Raw genomic sequence first — 21,571 nt, 5'->3', positions numbered from 1 at the left:
TCCTCACCATCCCTGCCTGATGCTAAAACACCAGTGCGGGTTAAGCTGCTACAACGGTACATGTGAAGAGAGGCAATGTGCATGACTGCACATATCTTGTGTGTGTGCAATGCATTATCTATGTATTGCAATCCTACCATTAGGCAGCTAATTCTCTCTCTCTCTGCAAACTTGCTTCTCATGGGATGCTGACACCCTCTGCCAGGCAGTTGGACTCTTTTGGAATCTAGTGCCACCTCCCCATTGGCCGAGTAGGCAGCCATATAAAATATTACCAGTAAGACACCACAAATGGGAAGCCACATAAAGAGAATGGGAGCACAATTTTCCATACCTGCCATGATGTCCTCCATAACAGTAATGACGTAAGATGGCCGGCTGAATGTGGGTGGATTATCATTTTCATCCTACAGAGAAAATAAGAGACGTTAGAAGACACTGACTTGGAAAAAGACAACAGAATAATGACAAAACTCTGGTGTGACAGGACATGGAAATGTCTACCTCCAACTGACTTGCTGCCTCGTTTGGACCAGAACACTGCTGCTTTAACAGTACAGAAAGGGGGAGGATTGTCTTGTGGTTAAGGAACAAGGCTACAACCAGGAAGATCTGTTCACAGACTTCCATCGCAACTCTGGTCAAGTTATGATACTTTGTCTTTCTGTGCCTTAGTTTTTTGATCCATAGGATGGGACAACAGCATCTCTCTCCTGGGGGTGTTGTGAAGGTTAATTAGCTACAATAGGAAAGTTGTTTGGAGATGAGAGTGCTACGTAAAGGGTAGGCATTGTTATCTGCTAACACTGTCTGGGGTCATGCATACGCTGGGAAAGGAAAGGCACCTTATTTTGTACATTTCTTTTCTACTACATTTTTTCTACTGCTCTCCTAAGAAGCTTGAAAACAAAGGGTTCATCTCTTCTCTGTTTCCAAATTGTGGTCAGCACAAAAGGAGCAGGCAGGCATAAGGGAGCCACTTACGACGCCCTGGTTCTGTGTTGTTTGGGACCTTACGCCAGTCAAACAGAAAGCATTGACATGGCAAAACATAGCACCAGCAATGCTCCTTCCATCCCCAGGTTCTTCATAGCATGAGTAGGGAGTGCATAGCTGGCAAAGGAGCCAGCTTTCCCAGCTTTATGCCTGCAGACAGCCTACCTCCCCACAAGGGAATTTCTGCTTGCCACTTTGGCCTGAGCTGGCCACTTTGACTCAATGGTTCAAAGTGGCTGGAGTGGAAATGAGACTGTGGCAAAAGGTGTCTTTCCCTACTGATTTTTTTAAATAAACACAAACACCAATTCCCTCCACCCATAGGCACTGACTCCATGGGTGTATGGGGACTGGAATACCCACAGAAAAAAAAAACAGTGGGTCCTCAGCACCCATTGGTGGGCCCCGCAATAAGCTCCTCCTTTTCCCTCCCAGCTGTTCAGCTGTGTGCAGGAGGTGCTGGGGGGAGGGGGCGAGTGAGGGCAGGGTATGCTTGGGGAGGAGGCGGAACAGGGTGGGGACGGGACGTTGGGGGGAAGGTTGAACGGAGCAGGGATCGAGCACCCCTGCGGAAATGAGAAAGCCAGCGCCTGTGCCTCCACCACTCACATCCTTCATCTATAGACGTTTCAAATGGAGCAGAAGCCATAGTGGCTTCCTTTCATTAGCTTCTCTGCATGTGCACAAGTACCAGTACAGATGTTAACAGAACTGTATTAATTATCTGCCTCTGCAGAGAAAAGTGGTGGATTCTCTCGTGTTTCGCTACTGATCGAGCTTACAGTTTCTGGGAGGGACAGAGAGGGAAACTGATGTCCGGAATCCAAAGGAGATTCCTTCTCTGATATAAACATTTTTATTAATTAAGTCTGGTGCTATAAACTGCTTTCTTTCTGTTATTCATTAGAGAATGTCTTGTGAGTGCCTCCTCCTTCTCCAGCACACAGTTTTAGAAGGGAGCAAAACGTTACAAGAGCTAAAAACAAATACAAGCAACATCTCCTCCTCCCTCTTCTTCCTCAGAGCTGCACACAAAGATTTTATCATTCAGGATCACACTGGCCAATGACACATGGTCCTGGAAGTCATGTTATCTTTTTATTTTGCACAAAACAAGAATCATCTGATTCCTGATTATAAGGAGGAGGGAAGGACTCACTTTCTTTTACAAAAGTGAAAGTAGTGCTGATGAAAGATGACATTTCTGGGGACGACAAAACCTCTGTCCACAGGACAACCATGGCACAGACAGTGGTAGTGCAGGAAGAACTGGAAGTGCTAATAAATAAATACAACTATGACATTGTTGGCATTACTGAAACTTGGTGGGATAATACACTTGACTGGAATGTTGGTGTGGATGGGTATAGTTTGCTCAGGAAGGATAGACAGGGGAAAAAGGGAGGAGGTGTTGCCTTATATATTAAAAATGTACACACTTGGACTGAGGTGGAGATGGACATAGGAGATGGAAGTGTTGAGAGTCTCTGGGTTAGGCTAAAAGGGGTAAAAAACACAGGTGATGTCGTGCTGGGAGTCTACTACAGGCCACCTAATCAGGTGGAAGAGGTGGATGAGGCTTTTTTCAAACAACTAACAAAATCATCCAAAGCCCAAGATTTGGTGGTGATGGGGGACTTCAACTATCCAGATATATGTTGTGAAAATAACACCGCGGGGCACAGACTATCCAATAAGGTCCTGGACTGCATTGCAGACAACTTTTTATTTCAGAAAGTTGAAAAAGCTACTAGGGGGGAAGCTGTTCTAGACTTGATTTTAACAAATAGAGAGGAACTCGTTGAGAATTTGAAAGTAGAAGGAAGCTTGGGTGAAAGTGATCATGAAATCATAGAGTTTGCAATTCTAAGGAAGGGTAGAAGGGAGTACAGCAAAATAGAGACAGTGGATTTCAGGAAAGCGGATTTTGGTAAGCTCAGGGAGCTGATAGGTAAGGTCCCATGGGAATCAAGACTGAGGGGAAAAACAACTCAGGAGAGTTGGCAGTTTTTCAAAGGGACACTATTAAGGGCCCAAAAGCAAGCTATTCCGATGGTTAGGAAAGATAGAAAACGTGGCAAAAGACCACCTTGGCTTAACCATGAGATCTTGCGTGACCTACAAAATAAAAAGGTGTCATATAAAAAATGGAAACTAGGTCAGATTACAAAGGATGAATATAGGCAAATAACACAGGAATGCAGAGGCAAGATTAGAAAGGCAAAGGCACAAAATGAGCTCAAACTAGCTATGGGAATAAAGGGAAACAAGAAGACTTTTTATCAATACATTAGAAGCAAGAGGAAGACCAAGGACAGGGTAGGCCCACTGCTCAGTGAGGAGGGGGAAACAGTAACGGGAGACTTGGAAATGGCAGAGATGCTTAATGACTTCTTTGTTTCGGTCTTCACTGAGAAGTCTGAAGGAATGTCTAATACAGTGAATGCTTACGGGAAGAGGGTAGGTTTAGAAGATAAAATAAAAAAAGAGCAAGTAAAAAATCACTTAGAAAAGTTGGATGCCTGCAAGTCACCAGGGCCTGATGAAATGCATCCTAGAATACTCAAGGAGTTAATAGAGGAGGTATCTGAGCCTCTAGCTACTATCTTTGGGAAATCATGGGAGACGGGGGAGATTCCAGAAGACTGGAAAAGGGCAAATATAGTGCCCATCTATAAAAAGGGAAATAAAAACAAACCAGGAAACTACAGATCAGTTAGTTTAACTTCTGTGCCAGGGAAGATAATGGAGCAAGTAATTAAAGAAATCATCTGCAAACACTTGGAAGGTGGTAAGGTGATAGGGAATAGCCAGCATGGATTTGTAAAGAACAAATCGTGTCAAACTAATCTGATAGCATTCTTTGATAGGATAACGAGCCTTGTGGATAAGGGAGAAGCTGTGGATGTGATATACCTAGACTTTAGTAAGGCATTTGATACGGTCTTGCATGATATTCTTATAGATAAACTAGGAAAGTACAATTTAGATGGGGCTATTATAAGGCGGGTGCATAACTGGCTGGATAACCGTACTGAGAGAGTAGTTATTAATGGCTCCCAATCCTGCTGGAAAGGTATAACAAGTGGGGTTCCGCAGGGGTCTGTTTTGGGACCGGCTCTGTTCAATATCTTCATCAACAATTTAGATGTTGGCATAGAAAGTACGCTTATTAAGTTTGCAGACGATACCAAACTGGGAGGGATTGCAACTGCTTTGGAGGACAGGGTCAAAATCAAAATGATCTGAACAAATTGGAGAAATGGTCTGATGTAAACAGGATGAAGTTCAATAAAGATAAATGCAAAGTTCTCCACTTAGGAAGGAACAATCAGTTTAACACATACAGAATGGGAAGAGACTGTCTAGGAAGGAGTGTGGCAGAAAGAGATCTAGGGGTCATAGTGGACTACAAGCTTAATATGAGTCAACAGTGTGATACTGTTGCAAAAAAAGCAAATGTGATTCTGGGATGCATTAACAGGTGTGTTGTAAACAAGACACGAGAAGCCATTTGTGAAAGTAGAATGAATTATATTGTGAAAATAGAAAGGATTAAAGAAATGTTGTCTGTATCTTTAAGCAAAGATGTTGGAATGTTGCAACCAGGTGTCAGGAATACGACATTAACATAGAACAATTGCACCGTTTAAGGGCAATTGGTGAAGCATTAGCCTTAGATCGATAACAGTTAGTAAGGAAATAGGATATGCATGCTGTGCCCCAGCTGAATTTTACTGTTTTGCTATCTTTGTCCCTTTGTCTAATTCCCGCTCTTTTATCTGTATAAATAAGACTGTTTGAGCCTTGCATGGGCGCTCACATATTCTGAATGTTATTGGCAGAGCGCTGTGCTAATAAAACAGAGTGGTCTGACAAATTGTGAGTCCTGATTCTAACTTTGACAATTTGGAGGTCCCACCGAGATGGCAACCGTCTTCACTGGGGCTGTGTGATTCCTGACTGTTTTTGTAGGATGACTGTGGCAGCCGGCACCTGGGCATTTGGCCCAAGCGGTCCCCCACTAGAGCGGAAAGGCGCACAGCCACAGTGAGGTCTACGCCATCGAACCTGTTGGTTCCCACTCTGTTCTGGTAGGGATCCCGGGATCTGACATCAGGAATCTGGTCAGGTAATTATTTCTGTGTTTTGTCCGGACTGAGGACTGTCCTGTCTCTGTGTCTATCTGTCCTCTTGTGGAGTGTTTGAGTCTGGGTGCCGTCTCTGTCTGGGGATCGGCCGACCAAGGGGTTCCTGTCCCCGCGGTCTGAGTGAGTGAAATCTGCACAATCGCAGCCGCACCACACCTTGGGTAAAACCCTTAGTGTGAAAGCAAGGGCAATTGAGGCAGTAGCCTGTGGGCTCCTTTTGTGTGTTGCAGCAGGCATCGCTCTGATGAACCTGAATTTCCTTCTTGTGTGATTGGTGTGTGAAAGTCCTCCTGTACTGGTAACCAGACGTCTAAGTCGGGACAGTTCCCTAAATGAATGCCGGCTCATTTTATGTATTTAGGATGGGTCCAGACTCCTGTAAAAAGGGTCAAGACTCCTGTAAATTTCTGGGAAAATGGTCTAGGCTAACTCAGGAGGATCCCAAAACTCAGTGGCCACTGTTAAAATCTTGGAACAAAGACTGAGTGGACGTCTTAAAGGACAAACTCGGCCAACCTAAAACTAAATTGGCTAAAGGAGAGGTTAATTGTTTCATGCAGTGGTGGGAAGAGGCAAATCATAGGTGGACAAAATCAAAACTGGCCTCTCTCACTTATTCAAATAATAAGTTAAAAGCTTTATTAAAAGCCTCCTCTCCCACCACTAGACCGAGCGCTCCTCTTTACCCCGTTCTCCAAACCCCGGATCGATCCAAACCCCTTCATACTCCCATCTCATTGTAAAAAGGACAAAAAGTCCCTTGTTCTGTTCCCCTTTGTTGTCTGCCTCAGAAACTGATTCTTTATAGTGTCCCACTACCAATTCAGCAAGGCTGGGGGCGGGGGGCGCTCCTCAACTAGCCCCCACCCTTCCTGGTCCCTTTCCTTGAACATTTCTTTCAAAATTGTGAAATGACCACAATATCATTCACAAACGGTTCATTGAAAAAAGCAGGATCGGGCCCAGACAAGCAGGCAAGCAACAGAAAAGAAACAGGTTGAAAGCCCTAAGGGAATAGTGTCAGAAGTAAAAAAAAGTAGTAAGTGCAGGCATGAACCCCTGGAACAATACTTAAAAGGGTGAAATCTAAGGTGATAAAGGTGTCATTTTGGAACATAAACAAGTGATTTAAGAAAAGAGAGTGAAAAGTTAACTATAGAGGCTGGAGAGAATTAAGCAGTTAAACTTTGTGGAAAATGTTAAAAAGGACCATGTTAAAGAGAGAGAATTCTTGGTTTCTTTGCAGACATTCTGAAGGGAAAATGGGCCCTTTTCCAGAAGAGTGCCTGTAAATAATCCATATATATATACAGCTATGTAAAAACAAAACAGTGTAAAGGAATGTTAAGGAAAAGAAAATGTGTATGTATCTATGTCTGTGAAAATATGTAAAGTTCTAAGAATCTAAACCAGCACATCTGGTTTGTAAAACTACTGTTTTGTAGGTGTAAGATAAATTGATTTTGTTTTTGTTTTTAATGCCACTAAAAATTCATTTGACTCTTTAATTCAAAGTTGCAAAACTGACAGACCTTTTTGCAAGACACAGGTAATTAGTGTTGTTTGGCTTTGGGATTTAGCATTTAACCCTTAAGGGGTAACTTGATTCTTTACAAAAATTAAAATGTTTTTAAATAAAGACCAAGTCATGGCTGCAATAGGGCAGTCAGAATCAGGAGAATAGGTAGAGATTCTGGAGTCTTTTTGTTTGTTTGGTTTGTTTTTTTTTTGTAACAATAGCAGATAAGAGCTGTAATGACAGAATAAGAAATTAACAGTGACCCTCTGAAGCAACAGCAGAGGTGAGGTGCACAAAACAAAAAGAAGCAATGTTAAAAACACTGAGCCTTAAAATGACTCTGTAATCAGACTGTCACTTTAATAAAAGTACATGAAAACTCTGTAAAAACAAAACAAACAGTTATACCTTATGTAAAAACTAATATGGCTAATGTTTTTGAAAAGTTATAGTATAGAAAGAATGTGCATTTTCCGTAGGATATGTGCAGCGTATATTGTAGAAAGGGATGTAAAAAAAAAAATGCAAATGAAACATGCTGCTGAATTAAAATCCTATTAGGGCTCCAAAAAGAGCCGCAATAGGCTGTGTTTTCTTTTTCAGATCCCTGTGTGTTAAGACAGAGTCTCTGAGCTCTGCTGATGGCTTTGAATCCAAAAGCCTAGCCTGTGTTGATGCAAATTACCTAACTGATAAAGAAAGGTGAGAACTGCCAGCACAAACGAAGCTGCAAATAAAGAACATACCTGGTCAGCAAACAAACTGCCTACATAAAAGGCATGGTATAACAAGATACCTTTAATAAATTTGATGCTAATGTTACTGTTAATATTAAACATTAAAATAACTTTAATGTTAGTGAGTACCCCTGTAACAACTTGTAGTGTGTATGATTTTTGGAAAAATCCTTTAAAGTAATATGGTAATGATGCTTCTCAGCTATTACCTGTGAATAAACTTAAAGCTTAACACAGCAGGGAAAACATTGTTCTGCTATATAAGAGGCAAAACTTGAGGTACACCACCTCATGAATTTAATAACTAAACAGTGAAATAATTTTTGCATAACCCTTAAAATGTAGAAGCCATTAAAACCTGGCCTGCCTATTAAAAAAAAAAAAAAAAAAAAAAAAAAAAAACACAGGAAAATATGGGGGTAATTCCTCTGTTTTGCCTGCAGTCAGGAAGGGTATTTGTAAAAGAATGGAATCTTTAAGCAATAATCAATGCCACCCCAAAAGGGGCAGAAAAATGTTCTTTTTGTCTTTCAGATAATCCAAAGTACTGTATAATGGACTATGTGTATGTGTTAATTCTTGGGGAAAAGTGTTTAAAAAGTGTTAGCAACTTACCAGAAGACAAATGTACATGTAATGTAAGTACTGTGTTTACCAATAATCACATTTACTATTTGCCACAACAACAACAACAAAAGAGTCTCCGCTTACTGTAAGCACTGATTTAGCTGAGTTCTCTATCAACCTTGGCATTAAATGGCAAACAGTTACCAATCATCTGTTAAAAGGTAAAAAGGTAACATGGCTCCTAAAAAAATAAAAACAAAAATGTGGAAAACTGAACTATTCATATTATACACGCAAATGGGGACATGTTAAGAATTGCCACTGCATAAAAGCATAACAGCTTACCATTGGTATAACATTTTCTGGATGGTCTCCCACAACTACTGGCATACTAATGTTACTACCCCTAATTGTTTTTGGTTTTAAATTGTATGTGTTTAATTGAAATGTTTAAAATGTGCTGGTGGATAAAACAAATGTATGTAAAGCTAAAGCCACAGGCCCAAATCACCTCCCAGTATTTTCTATTACGTGGACTAAATAAGAAGTGACACTGGCGATTAATAATCTTAGTGTCAAAAGGGGGATATGTAGGAGCAGGATTTTATAATGTCCCATAAGAATTACAGTGTCCCATAAGAATTACAGTATAATTTGATTTCATCCTGCTAGCCATCTTTTTTAAATACCAGAAAGAAATGACCCCCTGGGACTATAGGATTCTGTTTTCCCATATGCATTACAAATTGGGCCCTCTCTAACTCTTTGTTTTAAGATTTAGGTAGTAAGAGACAGGATTCTCTATTGTGTCTGTGTTAAGTAAATTAGAGAAACATTGAAGGCCTGGGTCTCAATGTAAATTGTCCTAGTTATCAATTGTAAAACTTAGCAAGGTTTAATTTGCAATGTTTTTTTTGTTCAATATAAAATACTACTGTTTGTATTCTCAAATCTATTTGTGTGAATGAGGAATGTATGCATCAGGAAAAGATAAGGTGTGAAGGCCATTGTTACAGCCAGAGTCAAGGGACGGCTGTTAAACTGTCTGGCATCTCAGAGTGGATACATGCTTCGCAGTGTAAGAATGCACAGACCCCAGTGAACCAACCACCACCTCAGGACCACGCAGAGTCAATTTTTTTGACTCCAGAAGAAGACGTAGAGGAACAGCCTGCAATACCTTACAATCTACGCTCTCGTAAGGGTTGCCAGAAGCAGATGACTGCATAAAGCAAGGCCCAAGAAGAAGCAGTAGTGAGCTGAGCGCCTGCTGCCTGGTGGACATAAAACTGTGAGTGCAGTTCCCTCAGTTGAGGTTGTCAGAACCAGAAGGGCCTTGCCTCCAACATGCAGCTCTGGTAGCGCCTGTTCTTCGGCTGCTGGTATCTTAAGGTCTGGGGTGCACACAATGACAATTCTTTTATCCAGCAGCAAGTGTGGATAGCTCAGACCCTTATTATTTCTAAATGCTGGGTCTGCAGCCACATCCCAGCCCACTCTCAAACTGGTGTTCCTGTCCTGGCTATCCCACTCAATTACCCAGACCTCACTGGAGGACCTTGTCTGTTTAACACAATATGGAACAGTAATGACACCTGGGAAGAGGCTATTGGCAGTTCCTTTACCCCACTTGGGGGAGCAATACACCAGGCAAAAAGGCTCCTAAGTAGTTAAATTATGGCAAATAAAACCAGAGAAAGTTTAAGAGCCCTGGCCAAGGAAACAGAGGCGATCGGACAGGTGGCCCTCCAGAACCGTCAGGCATTGGACATAGTGCTCGCGGCCAAAGGAGGGACCTGTGCTCTCACTGGAAAACAATGTTGTATGTTTATACAATACCAATGAGGTAATAGATCGCTATACCACTTAGAACAAATCGCATATCTTCCTCATGAAGAGCTGAGTTCTTTATGGAAGTGGCTAAGTAACCTGTTCAATTTCTCTGGCATAGGAAACTGGTTGTTTCAGGGAGCCCTAACTATCCTGTTCGGAATCTTAGTGATTTTTGTATGCTTTCACTTAATCTACTGTTGTATCCAGAATTGTGTCACCCAGATGGCTGCCCCAAAACAGAGTGCTAATATGATGATTTTGAATATCACTGATGAACAAAGAGATAAGGAACGGTTAATTTGTGGAACCCAGTAATTGTTGGTCATGGCGTGCGCTTGACCAAAAGGAGGGATTGTGAAAGTAGAATGAATTATATTGTGAAAATAGAAAGGATTAAAGAAATGTTGTCTGTATCTTTAAGCAAAGATGTTGGAATGTTGCAACCAGGTGTCAGGAATACGACATTAACATAGAACAATTGCACCGTTTAAGGGCAATTGGTGAAGCATTAGCCTTAGATCGATAACAGTTAGTAAGGAAATAGGATATGCATGCTGTGCCCCAGCTGAATTTTACTGTTTTGCTATCTTTGTCCCTTTGTCTAATTCCCGCTCTTTTATCTGTATAAATAAGACTGTTTGAGCCTTGCATGGGCGCTCACATATTCTGAATGTTATTGGCAGAGCGCTGTGCTAATAAAACAGAGTGGTCTGACAAATTGTGAGTCCTGATTCTAACTTTGACACATTCTTCCGCTTTACTCTGCGCTGGTTAGGCCTCAACTGGAGTATTGTGTCCAGTTGTGGGCACCGCATTTCAAGAAAGATGTGGAGAAACTGGAGAGGGTCCAGAGAAGAGCAACAAGAATGATTAAAGGTCTTGAGAACATGACCTATGAAGGAAGGCTGAAGGAATTGGGTTTGTTTAGTTTGGAAAAGAGAAGACGGAGGGGACATGATAGCAGTTTTCAGGTATCTAAAAGGATGTCATCAGGAGGAGGGAGAAAACTTGTTCACCTTAGCCTCCAATGATAGAACAAGAAGCAATGGGCTTAAACTGCAGCAAGGGAGATTTAGGTTAGACATTAGGAAAAAGTTCCTAACTGTCAGGGTAGTTAAACACTGGAATAGATTGCCTAGGGAAGTTGTGGAATCTCCATCTCTGGAGATATTTAAGAGTTGGTTAGATAAATGCCTTTTAGGGATGGTCTAGACAGTATTTGGTCCTGCCATGAGGGCAGGGGACTGAACTCGATGACCTCTCGAGGTTCCTTCCAGTCCTAGAGTCTATAGCCATGACTGATGCTTTTGCCATTGAACTTGATATATGAGGCCATTTCACATGCCAGTGATGCTCCTTACACTCTAATTAAATTGCCATCCTCTGCTATCTTTGCTGGAAGCAGGTGATCTTTAATCAGCCTTTGCATCACTTCTGTGATGCTCAGTTTTGCACACAGTCCTCCTCGCAGCATGATGAACCTTAATGTGGAAATTCCCTCCGTTTTATACTCTCATTCTTGGAGGGCATGGCTATTGGGAAACCCATCCATCAAAATGTATCAAACTTATTACTGTTGCATTTAGTGTTTAATTATAGGAACTCAGTAACAAGCTTGCATATTGTGAGGCGGGGAGGATGTCTGAACATGGATCGTGAAAGCAAGTGAATAAATGAGAGAATATGGAATAAATTCCCACCAATTCTGGGAAACCTTATTCTGTCATTTTTCACTACTAGGTTTTTTGTACTTTTCTCCAAACTGTCTTGTGGTTGCCACGGTTGGAGACAGCATACTGGCCTAGGCAGCCACTGGTCTGAGCAGTGTGGCAATTCCTACGCTCCTTCAAGAGAAACGATTCACCCAAGCAGGGGAGTAAGAGTCTCACTTTCTGCCCACCACCAACCCTGCTCCCAGGCTCATTATATTTGACTCATTGGCTTCAGAGAAACTGATTTAAAATGTTTCCCCATCACTCCACACCCTCCTTGTCAAAGGCTCTATTTTCTTTCTCAAAGCAAACAGCCAGTGCTAGCAACCTCTCTTAAGGGGAGACTTTGTCAATCACCAACACCTCTTTTATTATATACTTATATATAGTTAGAGTTACTGGCTCACTGCGCAAAACGACGTCCAGAATGTCAGTGATGGAGAGTTAGGCAGAAACTTATTAGTGGTGATATTTCCTGGGATCCTGGCATCACACTTGCTATTAGTTCTAATTCAGCGACTCCCTCTACAAAAGCTTATTGTCCCCTAATGGGAAATCTACAAAGCGAGTTTGACTTCTTTATTAAAAACCAACAAGCAAAGGATGAAAAAAAATTACCTCCCTCCACACTCAGTCACTCTCTTGTTCTGTCTTTTTTTGCTTTAAGTGCCATTGTGAGCCACTTCATCATCATCATCATCTTTTTTTTCAGTCAAGAGAAAATCCCTTTGGTTGAAAGTGGAGAAAGTGACAGCTACTTAAAAATCATCAATGTACAAAATCAGCCAGAAGGAGATGACCTTTTCAAGTGTGGTCTTTAGACAGATGTGATTACACTGTCCATAGAACAGCTAGGGGAGGATGTATTTAGCCACTACTAAATTCCCTTATTTCTCCCTCTTATTCCACCCCATAATATTATAAAAAGAGTTGTGGAGGAGGGAGAAGAGGGGAGAAGAAATCACTCACTTCTTATAGCAATGAGTTCCTCCATCTTCTGGTCCGTGCATTGATGCCACTTACAAGCAAGATCAGATCAAATCACAATAAGACTGAAGGGTTATCAAGTAAACAGACTCCATTGCTGATACCTTCCTTGAGACTTTGTCAAATCACAATATGTTGCAAATCGACAATCGGATCTAATCCTACAGAGCAACATGTATAAGCTAATTCTGCCATCGGCACACACATACCATCTCCGATAAGAACATCTGCATCAGGATGCAGAAGGCAAAGGAAAGCATCTGGTACAATGCAGCAACCCAAACCTTATCCAGCCAAGACAGCTAGCATTTGAAAAATAAACAACTGACTGTGACTGATTCAGTTACTGATAATTTCAGACACTGCAAGTGCTAATGTGCATTTGATATTCATGTCAGACTCTGTGCCATTTGGTTTGAGGCACCTTTAGCTCTTTAAAAATGAGGAAAATGGGGGAAGAAAAAGGAAGAGCCTCTATTATTCCCTTTGAACTTTGCAAAGATGGAAATGAATGAAGACACTCTCCTATCAGGCATCTGATCTCTTCACCCCATTCTGATCCCCATGTTTCACTGCTTTGCAAGCAACTCAGTGGAGGAATCTCCCAAGGCTTCTTGTCAGGTTAGTTGGCATAAGAAGGAGAAAAGGAAGACATCACTCTTACCAGTCAGATCCTGGGGTATTACCAATACCATTTCCATATTAGGTGAATCCATCTGTACTACACTCTGCTGAACTTACACCTTTTGTTTCTGTGTAACACCAAGTGCCCACAGCATGAGTAGTTAAAGTTACAGTAAGATCCAAGATGCTGAGCTGATAACACTTTGGGGAGACATAGTAGTTTCCATGAAAAAGATTCCCAAAGCAATCACCCTCAGGTGCGGAATACACATTACCTAGAAAGACTACACCAGGAATCTAGTGGGCTGAGAACAGACTCCGAGCAGGAACTATGGTCTAACCCCAAGTGATCACAGACTCTAAGTAAACTTGCCCAAGTCTACAGAAACTTTTAGTTTCTCTTTTTGTAAAATATACATAATAATTCATGTTGTTCAGCTATTTGAAGACAGAAAGCACTTTATAACCGCTAAGTATTATCCTTGCGCTCCTAACCACCACCCCATCATGCTTCTGACCCTGCTGTAAGCTCAAGCCCTTTACAATTAGATTTGCATGCCTGGGTTTCAATGGCTTTCACGCAGTGAAAGCAGAGGAGAATAGGTGAATGGGGTCCTGATGATTGACTTCTGTTTGACTGTTTCCATGAGACCTCAGAGAGCAGGTAGGTCTCTCCACTGCATCATCCTCTGTTGCTCAGACGCAGCAAATGTTAGAGACAGACTGAGTTTATTTAGCCACCAGATTTCAACTCTCTCCTCAAAACTACTATAATGTATTGGGCAGTATCTTATAGGCTCATAAGGCTTGGTTTGCAAAGCATCTAAGGGAGTTAGGCACTCTACCTTTCAATGAACTGGGTTCCTAACTCCCTTCGGTACTTTGAAAATCCAACCCGACATTACTAATTTTATTTTTGTAAAGGAACTCTCGGCAAGAATTTTTTCACTCTGCTTGAGGCTCACACCAAAATCAGTTTATGAGCTGCTTCTGCTAGCTCTGCAAGAGAAGATTATGAACAAAAATTATTCCTTAGATGTTCATGTACCTGCTAACATCACTGATGATGCTGGTGTTCATACAGGGCTACTTCTCAATTAGAAACACAAGGGGTGAGGTAAGGTGGGTTTTATTTTAAAAAAACCCAAACCCTATATTTGAGAGGGAAAGGAATGCTATTTCTTTAGGATGCTTTTATGAGGGAATTTCAAATAATGGAGAGAAGAGTGTATGGGCGTGCATATATATTTACATGTTTGCACATATAAATACAATATGTGTACTGTATCGTATGCACACGATATATTACATATATACCCACAGGTGCTGGGTAATTTCGCCCTATGATATAAAGGCAACATCTGGTGTTTACAACAGGAAACTACAGGACAGGACCCTGGAGCATTACTCTGGTTCTGCGACTTATGTAGTCCGTGGGCTTTGGCAGGTCACTTAACTTTTCTGTGTATTATTTTACATAGCCAAAGCATGAGCAGAATGGTACCTATCTATCCCGTAGGGCTTGTAAAGCCCTTTAAGATCCTTGGATGAAAGATGCTATGTAAATGCAAACCAGTATTTACTCCTGGGGGAATTCTGTGCCACTGCACATGTGCGGAATGTATGACCTCTGCAGATTTCTTTGCTTTCCAACAGAAAAATGACTCTCTTATGGGGAAGCAAAGGGAAGCCAAAAGAGTGGTCATGTGACCCTCCCCAGCAGTATTTTTCATGTGCCCAGGGCAGCTGGCAGAGAGGTAAATTACTGTGGGGCAGGAGATGGGACTGGGGAAGACCCAGCTGGTGGCCCCTATCCTGCACCAGGCTCAGCTGCTAGTCCCAGCTGGCCTGGGGAGGATGGAACTTCCTCTTCCCCCACACGGCATCCAGAGCCAGGTCAGACCCACCCCCAGTTTTCTCCCCTGTCTGTAGGAAGCTCTGCAAACTCTCCCAGCCTGCACTCTTCCTGCACCCTTCATGCCTCAGCTGCAAGGGAAGGGATCACTGTACAGGGAGCAACTCCCCTATCTGCCCAACCCCTGTGCATCCAGATCCCCTCATGCTCAGACATTCTTGCTGAGCCTCACCCCCCTTGCACCAGGAACCCTCCCTGACAAGCCCCACTCACTGCACCTGCACCTGGATCCACACCCTACTGAGCCCCAAACAGCTGAACCTGGATTCCCACCCCACTGAGCTCAACTCCCCCAGCATCTGGCCCCCCCAATGAGTCCCCCAAACCAAGAACTCCCTGCTAAGCTGTATCCCCCACACACCCAGACACCTCCCCCGCTGAGCCCCATCCACCTTCACCTGCAGAGTCCCATTACCATTGCACCCAGAACCTCCCAAAAAGCCCCTGTGCATCCAGATCCACCCTGCACACAGACCCTCCCACTGAGCTGCCTGCACCCAGATTGCCCCACACAGAACCCTCTCAACCACGCCTGGATCTCCCCACACTAAGCACCTGCACACTTGGATCCTGCCCACACCTGGTGCATCTGGCATGGAGGGACAGGGCCCTGGGGTGTTTCTGGGGCAGGCCATGTCCTAGCTCTGTGTTAAGGTTGGATGCAGCCTCATCACTGAGTCTGTGTCCTGTGGGGAGCTGCACAGTGATCTCCCACCTCTGTGCAGCCAGTGGCCTGTGCTTCCCAATGCCATGCTGGAGCCTCCACATTTATTTGACAAATAAAATTTGCAGAATTTTTGCAGAATTTTAGAATATTGTACACAGAATTTTTATTTTTTTGGGTGCAGAATGCCCTCAGAAGTACGTATTCTTACTAAAGTAGAAAAACGGCTGGGGCACTGACATCAAGCATGTGGACATACTCATCTGGCAGTGCCCATGCTACTAGCCATTAGTATGCCATGATGAGAATTTCCTGCTTGGGGAGGACTTTGTGGGGAGGGGAAGAGTGCAATGGAAGGCATAGCTGGTACTTACAAACACCTCTATGGTGATGGGAACAGTGCTGTTAAGTGATGGGACACCAGCATCCTTGGCCATCACAGTCAAATAAATAACTCCATTGGAGACTTGCTCATAATCCAGAGGACGAGTCACGCTTATCACTGAAATGGCATAAAGCATTGGAGTAAATGCAGCTGGTATTAGCCCACTTCACAGCTAACACATACACCCAAGCACATGCACGCACACATCAAACAGCAGCAGCAGAAGTCTGTCTGGTACAACTCCTGGAGCAATGCATTTAGATCTTGTCTATTCTAGGAAAATCTGAGTTTTTATTCCTCATCGATATAACTGCACTTGTGCTACCACTGGCAGTAGCTGGTCACATTGCTTACAATGCCAGGGCCCACCATGGGTAGCACTGGTGTAGTTGCTCCAGAGCAGATAACCACAAATGTTTCCAGGGTCAATGCACTCTTAGTAATTCACAGAAGCATTTACTCTGAGTCAGCCTCAGTCACTCAATGGCGGTATAGCCAGCCACTCTTCAGAGCGGGCACCAGCTCCCACCCCTCCCAGTAAAGCAATTGCATTTCTTAGCAGAATTTCCCTGATTAAAGCCAAGATTTTCAAAACTAACAAATTTAGGGGGGAGTTCTCAGTTTTGAACTACAAAATTGAGACACTTTAAAGGGGCCTGATTTGCACCTTTTGGGGGAGGCAGGGACCCAAACTTTCCTGAAAATCAGCCTCCAGTAAAGTGGCCTGAGTTGGGAACCCAATACCCAAAGCACTCAAAATGACTAGTCACTTTTGAAAATCTTGGTTGATTCTTCTCCTGATACCAGGAGTCAGAAGAACAGCACTGAATGCCACGTCCACACACCACCTTCCGTATGCAGCCAATGCTGCAGGCTCTGGCCCATGCCCAAGCAGAAGGGTAACGTATATAACCAAGCCACCACTCCCACCTGAGTGCCACTCGGCCCGTTACTCCTCCCCCTCGTGGCGCACCCTACCAGTGTCCCAACAGCACTCACCTCCATAGCCTTCAGAGACACTAATGTCAAACGAACTTCGGAAGGCTGAAGCTTGCACGATGTTGTAAGTGATCTGGTTATTTGGAGAGGAATCTTCATCAGCTGCCTAGGTTGAAGCAGAAAAAAGCCCCAGTGTTATCATATAAACACAGACGCTGTCTCTGAGAAATGCTGCAGCCTAATAAGCAGAGAAAAGAAGGCAAACAATTTTGGGGAAAAGATGAGAGGAGAAGGGGCTAGGGGAAAATGAACAGTACAGAAGGGAGGCAGCAGTGGCACGGGAATGGAAATCTGTAAATGGATGTTCCTAAGGCTTATATCAGCCTTTGCCCTAGTCTAAATATGGTCATAACTAATTCTAGGTGGTGAGTGTGGGGGTCTGTCACAGATCTGTCTGTGGCAGCGTGCCCCCTTTAGGCTACGTGGAAAGTGCATGCATGTGTCCAATTACTCCATTCTCATCCACACAGCAGGTGCTATGGGGTCTTTTCTGCATGCCAGCGCTCACCTTCAGGCTGGGGCCTCTCATTCCCTCTCTGTGTGCCCAGTGATGCCACCAAACAGCCTCTAGTCAGCAAATGGGGTTAAAAGAAAGGCAAAGTAAAACCTGCAGGCAGCTCCCTCCAGACTTCAGAGGGGCCTGGGAGTATCAGCATCCACTTCAGAGTTCTCTGGGATCCAATGCAAGCCTCAATTCTTTCCCCCTTCAACTCAGGGGTTCTGTACCTTCCTCCTGTGAGGGCAGGGCTCTGCAGCTGCCAGTACTCTCTCCAGGCCTGCCCGGTCTGAGTGGAGTTCCCTCTTTTTAACTCTTCCTCCAGTCCTGGCATGATTTGCAAGTGTGGTGAGAAGGGGCCCCTCCAGCCCAAAGCAACTTCTTAACCCCTTCCATGCTAGGGCAGAGTTTATATACTGCATCACAGGGTCCCTTACATTGTAACAAGCAGAAAGGCTTGGTTTCCTCTTGCTGTTTTCTTCTGGACTACCCTTTTATCCTCATGTTTATGCCAAATAACCTTCCCCCCTCTCACTTATGTGTGCCTTGGATAAGGTGTCCTCCTTTCTTCTGGATTGCTTGCCAGAGTTTATGAGGGCAAGACAGAAACATTCACTAATGATAGACACCACCTTGCTCTGTGAATTGGTGAGCAGCAAGAGATGACAGAGTTTTGAAATCATCATCTCTCTTCACATCCCACCACAGAGAGAAGAGTCACTGTGTCTTAAATGCATCCTCTCCATTCCCTCACACTTATAAAGAATAGACACTTAGATCTAAAATATCTAAGAGATTACCACAATATTCTTACAGTAGTCACACAGCCTGAGTTTACTGAAGACAGATACCAGCTTGAAGAAAACTGCAAAAGGCCTAGTTTATTCTTTACTCAAGGAGACAAGTGGATTCCATCATCTCTTGTTTTACACAGAAAAAGCTTACAATTCGATCAGCAACAAACTGCTCAACTCCCACAGGTAAATGCAATTTCATCAGGAAGGGATCTGATGATAATGCAGATGAGTTTACATTCTGGAGAAAGCTTTGCTAGTGGGTATGGTACACTCCAGGGGTAACTCTGGCGATGATACAGCTGGGATGGGAGATTCTTGTGACTCTCCTCCTCTTTGCTAAGCATGGCTTGTCTACATTTGTGGAGCTTGTCCACCCGTGTACAGCTTGTCATGCCAGTGATGAATTTTGAAGTTGAATAAGCTTGTTTCAAATTTCAAACCTATCAAAATGGAAATTCCACTGCCTTCAGTAATTCTACATTTCCCTTTAACAGTATGTTCCTGTCCTCCTATAGCCCTGCATTTCACAGGAACTCCAGAGCAATGATTATACAGACACTCATAAGGGAAACTCAGCTCTCCCAACCTCTCACACTTTCTTCTCTTTACTTAGCTGAATTTATTAGCATCTTTCCAATCCTGTCACAAAATCCAGAGCGCCTTCAGGGAAGTCCCAATCACTCAGTGTAATAAAGTCTGATACAGTAAGTCTTGCATACATCCAAGGAAGTCAGGGTGGGAAGAGGGGAGGAAAGGGACATGGGGAAAGTCTAGGCAGCTAGAGAAGCAGAGTCAGTTGCATTTCACAATAAGGAGTAATTAAAGCATGCAAAGGAGCAGATGGTCTGCAATTCCTTCTCCTTCTTCCTCCCCACCCCCATATTCCTGACCAGTACCACTCCTGTTTAATTGCATCCATAAAGGGTTTTATTATAGTGGGTAGCTCTCTCCATGGGGCTTCACCACCCAGGCTTCAGACTGCTTTCAAATGGGAGGGGATGACAGAGAGCAATGATGAGTAAAAGAGAAATTAAAAGAGTGAAGAGGAAAAGATGACTTAAAATGCACCTTTATGCTGTTTCTCTCCTCTTCCTGGCCCATTGAGACTTACCCTAGCTGCAGAAATCCTGGATCACAAGACCCCCTAATAATATTGACCATTGTGTATCTGGAGAAAAGGAAGTATAGTAGAAAGTGAATCGGTGCTTCCATTTCTTACCCTGAGACGGACCACCTGAGTGACTGAAGGCTCATTTTCCCGGAGAGCACCCAAATAGGATTCTTTCTGGAAGGTGGGGACATTATCGTTGACATCCAGAATGTTAATCCTCACTCGCCCTGTAGTCTCTTCCCCACCCCCGTCCCTGGCAATCACAGTCAGCGTGTAGCGCTGCGTCATTTCAAAGTCTAACCAGGCGATCAGTGTGATCACACCTGTGTCTTTATCCAGAGAGAACCTGCCAAGCAAAAAGAGAGGGAGAGCAGAGGAGTTACCAAATCAAACTCTCATTTCAGGCAGACAGGAAACAGCAGCCTGAAACAACACCGTAAGAAAGAGGCACAAATGAGAAATTGGAAAAGGTTTGATGCTGTGCGTATCATCTCATAGGTTCCTTCTGATGGTAACATTTCACAGTACTATAGCCTCTTCCAACTGAAGATCTCATTGTACTTTTCAGATACTGATGCACCCAAAGCCTCTGGGTGGTAGGTGTTATTTACCCCATTTTACAGACAGAGCAAATGAGGCACCAGGAAAGTTAAAGCCAAACTCCTGAAGAAACTGAGGCAAGAAGAGGTCAAAGACAAAATTTTCAAATTCTGGCACCCAAATCCACATTTAAACCCTTAAATAAGCAACCTGATTTTCAAAGGGACTGAGCAGCTGCAGCTCCCATTGAAGTCAATGGAATCACACCCAGGATGAATTTTGCCCCTTTTACGCCTTAACGTCAATACCATATTCCTTCCATTGTAGCAAAAGACTCCCAATCACTCACTCATGGCACCAGTGAGTCTCATGTGTAGCTCTAATACCATCATATAAATTGTTGTTAAGTGTATGTGTTGGCCTCAAGTTACATATTTGTGCAGCTAGGTCCTGATTTTGCAAAGCAATTAAGTGTGTTTCTCCTTAAGCACAGGCTTAAGTCTTGTTAATTTAGCAAGCCTGTACGGAGCCCAACAACTCTTGGCTGAACAAGATCCTATCTTTTAAAAAACACCCAGCTCAGATTTAAAGACTCAAAGTGATGGACAATCCACCACATCCCTTAGTAACTTGTTCCAAAAGTTAACTATCCTCACTGTTAAAATTTGCACTTTATTTCCCATTTGAATAGGTTGAGCCATGGATGATGTTACACATTTCTCTGATATACTAAACCTCAATCTAGTACCAGAAAATTTCTCTCTGTGCAGGTACTTATAAACAGCTTGAGTCTTCTCTTTGATAAACTAAATAGACTGAGTTCTGTAAATCTCTCATCTTAAGCTGCGCCTGACAAACCTCAAACCACTCTTGTAGCTTTTTTCTAAACCCTCTCCAATTTTCCACTATCCTTTTTCCAAGTATGGACACCAAAACAGATATAGATCTGGACTGATATGAACTGGCAGAGATGACTTGAACAGTATCCACACTTAGTATAGGGCTGATACCACTGGAGTCAATGGAAGTTTTACTGTTCTCAATAGGAGTAGGATTAAGCCCTCTGGTATGATCCAGCCCTGTCTGTCCCTCAATTTATGAGCACCCAAATCACACGAGAAATTTAAATAGAAAACAAGCCATTTAAAAACTGGAATAGGCCTTCTATTAGGGTCAATTCACCCTCCCTGCAACAGTTTATGGTAGCCTCTCTTTCAAGAAAGACTTCACAGATTAAAGCTACCATTTCAATTTTGTAAATTCATGGCAAGACTGAAAGAGAATTTTAAGGAACTGAAACTATCTGAGAGGTTTTGTTGCACTTACCTGTCAGGATCATCACTGAAAAAATAGCTGACTTTCCCATAACTGCCCACATCATTGTCCGTTGCCTAAAAAGTTTAAGTACAAAAGGAATATTAATAACAAAGATGTTTATGAGAATTTCAACTGAAAAAATAAATTCTGATTACGAAAACATATAAAAATCTATAGGAATCTTAATTCAACCTCTCCTTCACATGGCTGCTGCATTGACC

General features: G+C 43.0%; 1 protein-coding gene across 1 annotated transcript in view; it reads right to left on the bottom strand.

Moving 5' to 3' along the window:
* CDH23 (cadherin related 23) overlaps positions 1 to 21,571 on the bottom strand; it is a 536,798-nt gene that overhangs the window by 183,973 nt on the left and 331,254 nt on the right. Inside the window, exons 14-18 of the mRNA XM_030571362.1 lie at positions 21,360 to 21,424; positions 19,602 to 19,839; positions 17,090 to 17,195; positions 16,080 to 16,207; positions 335 to 407 (exon numbers count right to left, since the gene is read on the bottom strand). Of these exons, the coding sequence (XP_030427222.1) occupies positions 335 to 407; positions 16,080 to 16,207; positions 17,090 to 17,195; positions 19,602 to 19,839; positions 21,360 to 21,424 (610 nt within the window). The remainder of the gene's footprint in view (positions 1 to 334; positions 408 to 16,079; positions 16,208 to 17,089; positions 17,196 to 19,601; positions 19,840 to 21,359; positions 21,425 to 21,571) is intronic.

This window comes from Gopherus evgoodei, chromosome 7, assembly GCF_007399415.2.
Source record: "Gopherus evgoodei ecotype Sinaloan lineage chromosome 7, rGopEvg1_v1.p, whole genome shotgun sequence".
NCBI lineage: Eukaryota > Metazoa > Chordata > Testudines > Testudinidae > Gopherus > Gopherus evgoodei.
Note: the sequence above shows the minus strand (reverse complement) of the source record. Positions and strands in the feature narration are given on the sequence as shown.